General features: G+C 72.8%; 1 protein-coding gene across 1 annotated transcript; it reads right to left on the reverse strand.

Annotated features, from left to right (window-relative positions):
• Window positions 1–497: 497 nt before the first annotated feature.
• POU4F3 (POU class 4 homeobox 3) lies at window positions 498–1,804 on the reverse strand. The gene is made up of 2 exons (XM_071570239.1): window positions 1,685–1,804; window positions 498–1,418 (listed from the first exon to the last, which is right to left on the reverse strand). Exons 1-2 carry the CDS (start codon window positions 1,802–1,804, stop codon window positions 555–557), a joined length of 984 nt encoding a protein of 327 aa, XP_071426340.1. The 3' UTR covers window positions 498–554.
• Between the last annotated feature and the right edge of the window lie 245 nt (window positions 1,805–2,049).

The following is a 2,049-nucleotide window of genomic DNA, read 5'->3' on the forward strand; positions in this document are numbered from 1 at the left end:
ACCCTTTCCCTCTCCTGAATAGCTACAGAAACGAACCTGCCACCACGTTTGGGGGTGGGTGGGTGGGGGATGTTTCCGTTTCGTCGGGGCGGGATGGCAGCCGGTGGCAGCGCGGGGCCCGACGGGGCCAAGCCCGGCCCGGTGTCCCGGGGATCGCTCCGCCGAGAGGCATTTGCGGCGACTGCGAGATTTCGGGTATTCGCTTCGGGGCTGCGGTGCGGGGCGGCGAGGAATGACACGTCCCGGCAAGTTGAAAAATAAAACTTTATTAAGGAAAGGGGCGCGGGGCTCGCCTGGCGCGGCGGGTCGGGGCGGGAAGGGTCGGCGGGGCGCGGAGGGGGCGGTTCTACCCGGGGCGCTCCTCGCGGTCCGGCCCGCCGCGAACGGAGCTCGCGAGGACCCGCGGAAACCGTGCTGCGCCCTGCGCTCCGCTCCCCGCCTGGCTCCGCTCCGGGGCCGGGCTGGCGGCGGGGCGGGGGGCGCTCGGGGCCGTCCGTCCATCCCGTCCCGGGGTCCGTGATGCCGCGCCGTCAGGGCGCTCGGGGCCGGGGCCGTCAGTGCACCGCCGAATACTTCATGCGCTTCTGCTTCTGGCGCTGGTTGCAGAACCAGACGCGCACCACGTTCTTCTTAAGGTCCAGCTTCTCGGCGATGGCCGCGATCTTCTCGGCCGAGGGCCGGGGCTGCAGCGCGAAATACGCCTCCAGCGAGCGCCGCTCGGGCGCGGCGATCGAGGTCCGCCGGCGCTTGCGCTCGGCGCCGGCCGGCGGGTCGGGGCCGGCGGGTCGGGCGCGCCGGGCGGCCTCGGCGCCCTCCAGCCAGGCCTGCAGCACCGGCCGCAGCGCCGTCATGTTGTTGTGCGACAGCGTCAGCGACTCGAAGCGGCAGATCGTGCTCTGGCTGAGCGAGCCCACTCCCGGCAGCTTCAGTGCCGCCAGCGCCGCCCCCACGTCGGCCTGGGTCACCCCCAGCCGCACCCGCCGCTGCTTGAACCGCTCGGCGAACGCCTCCAGCTCCCGCGGGTCTGCGGCGGGCGCGGGGCCCCCCGGGGCGCCCACGGGCACGGGCAGGGGTCCCGCGGTGGCGGCGGGCAGAGGCGGCGGCGGCGGCAGCGGGGCGGGCAGCGCGGGGGGCTCGGCCAGCCCCGCCACGGCCAGCGAGGGCGAGAGGTGCTCCAGCAGGTCGCTGCCGTCCAGCGCCGGGTGCGGAAGCGGGTGCGGGTGGGCGGCGAGGGCGGCGGGGTGCGGAAGGGCCGCGGCGGCGCAGGGGACGCCGCTCATGGCGTGGAAGGCGGTGTCCGGCTTGAACGGGGGGTGCAGGTGGTGGCCCTTGGCGTGGGGGGCGATGTCCGCGGCTGCCAGCGCCTCGGCGCGGGCCAGCAGGCTCTCATCGAAGCTCCCGAATATATTGCCCTGCAGCTGTGAGCAAGAGCGCGCATGGCGGGGTCAGTGGGGAATTCTGTCATCTTCGCCTGAAAAACCAGCCCCGGCACCGCGGGTCCTCCCCGGAGCTCGGGTCATAAAAATTAATGGAAGGCAGCGGCCCCGCTCCGCATCGTGCGGATCAGGGGCGGGCGCGGAAGGGGGGCGCGACGCGCGATGGTGCTGCCGACATGAAAAAAACATTAACTCGGTGACTGTCAGAAAATGTGCCTTAGAGCGGTAATTGTTGTGCATCCACGTACCTGCGGGGCCGGGAGGCAAACTCTGCGCATCGCGTCGGCACCGGCGTGCAGGCTGGGGAACTTGGGCTCCTGGAGGGCGGCGGACACGGCGAAAGGCTGCTTGGCGTCCATGGCCATCATCTTCGCGCGGCCCTAGGGCGGGAAGCCCCGGACATGGGCACGGGGCTGCCTCTGCCCTCGGCACTGCCCGAGTGAGCGGTGTTCGATGGGAGAGCTCCCCCGGCGCCCGCCCCCCCACCGCTCCCTCACTCATCTTACACGCTGCCCGCCCGCACACGGGCCGCGCACGCGTGATGCGCCCGGGCGGGACGGGCAGGGCACGGGCAGCGGGACGCTCCGGTCCCCCCTCGGGCCCCTTCGGTCTC

The sequence above is a fragment of the Pithys albifrons genome, chromosome 15 (genome assembly GCF_047495875.1).
Source record: "Pithys albifrons albifrons isolate INPA30051 chromosome 15, PitAlb_v1, whole genome shotgun sequence".
NCBI lineage: Eukaryota > Metazoa > Chordata > Aves > Passeriformes > Thamnophilidae > Pithys > Pithys albifrons.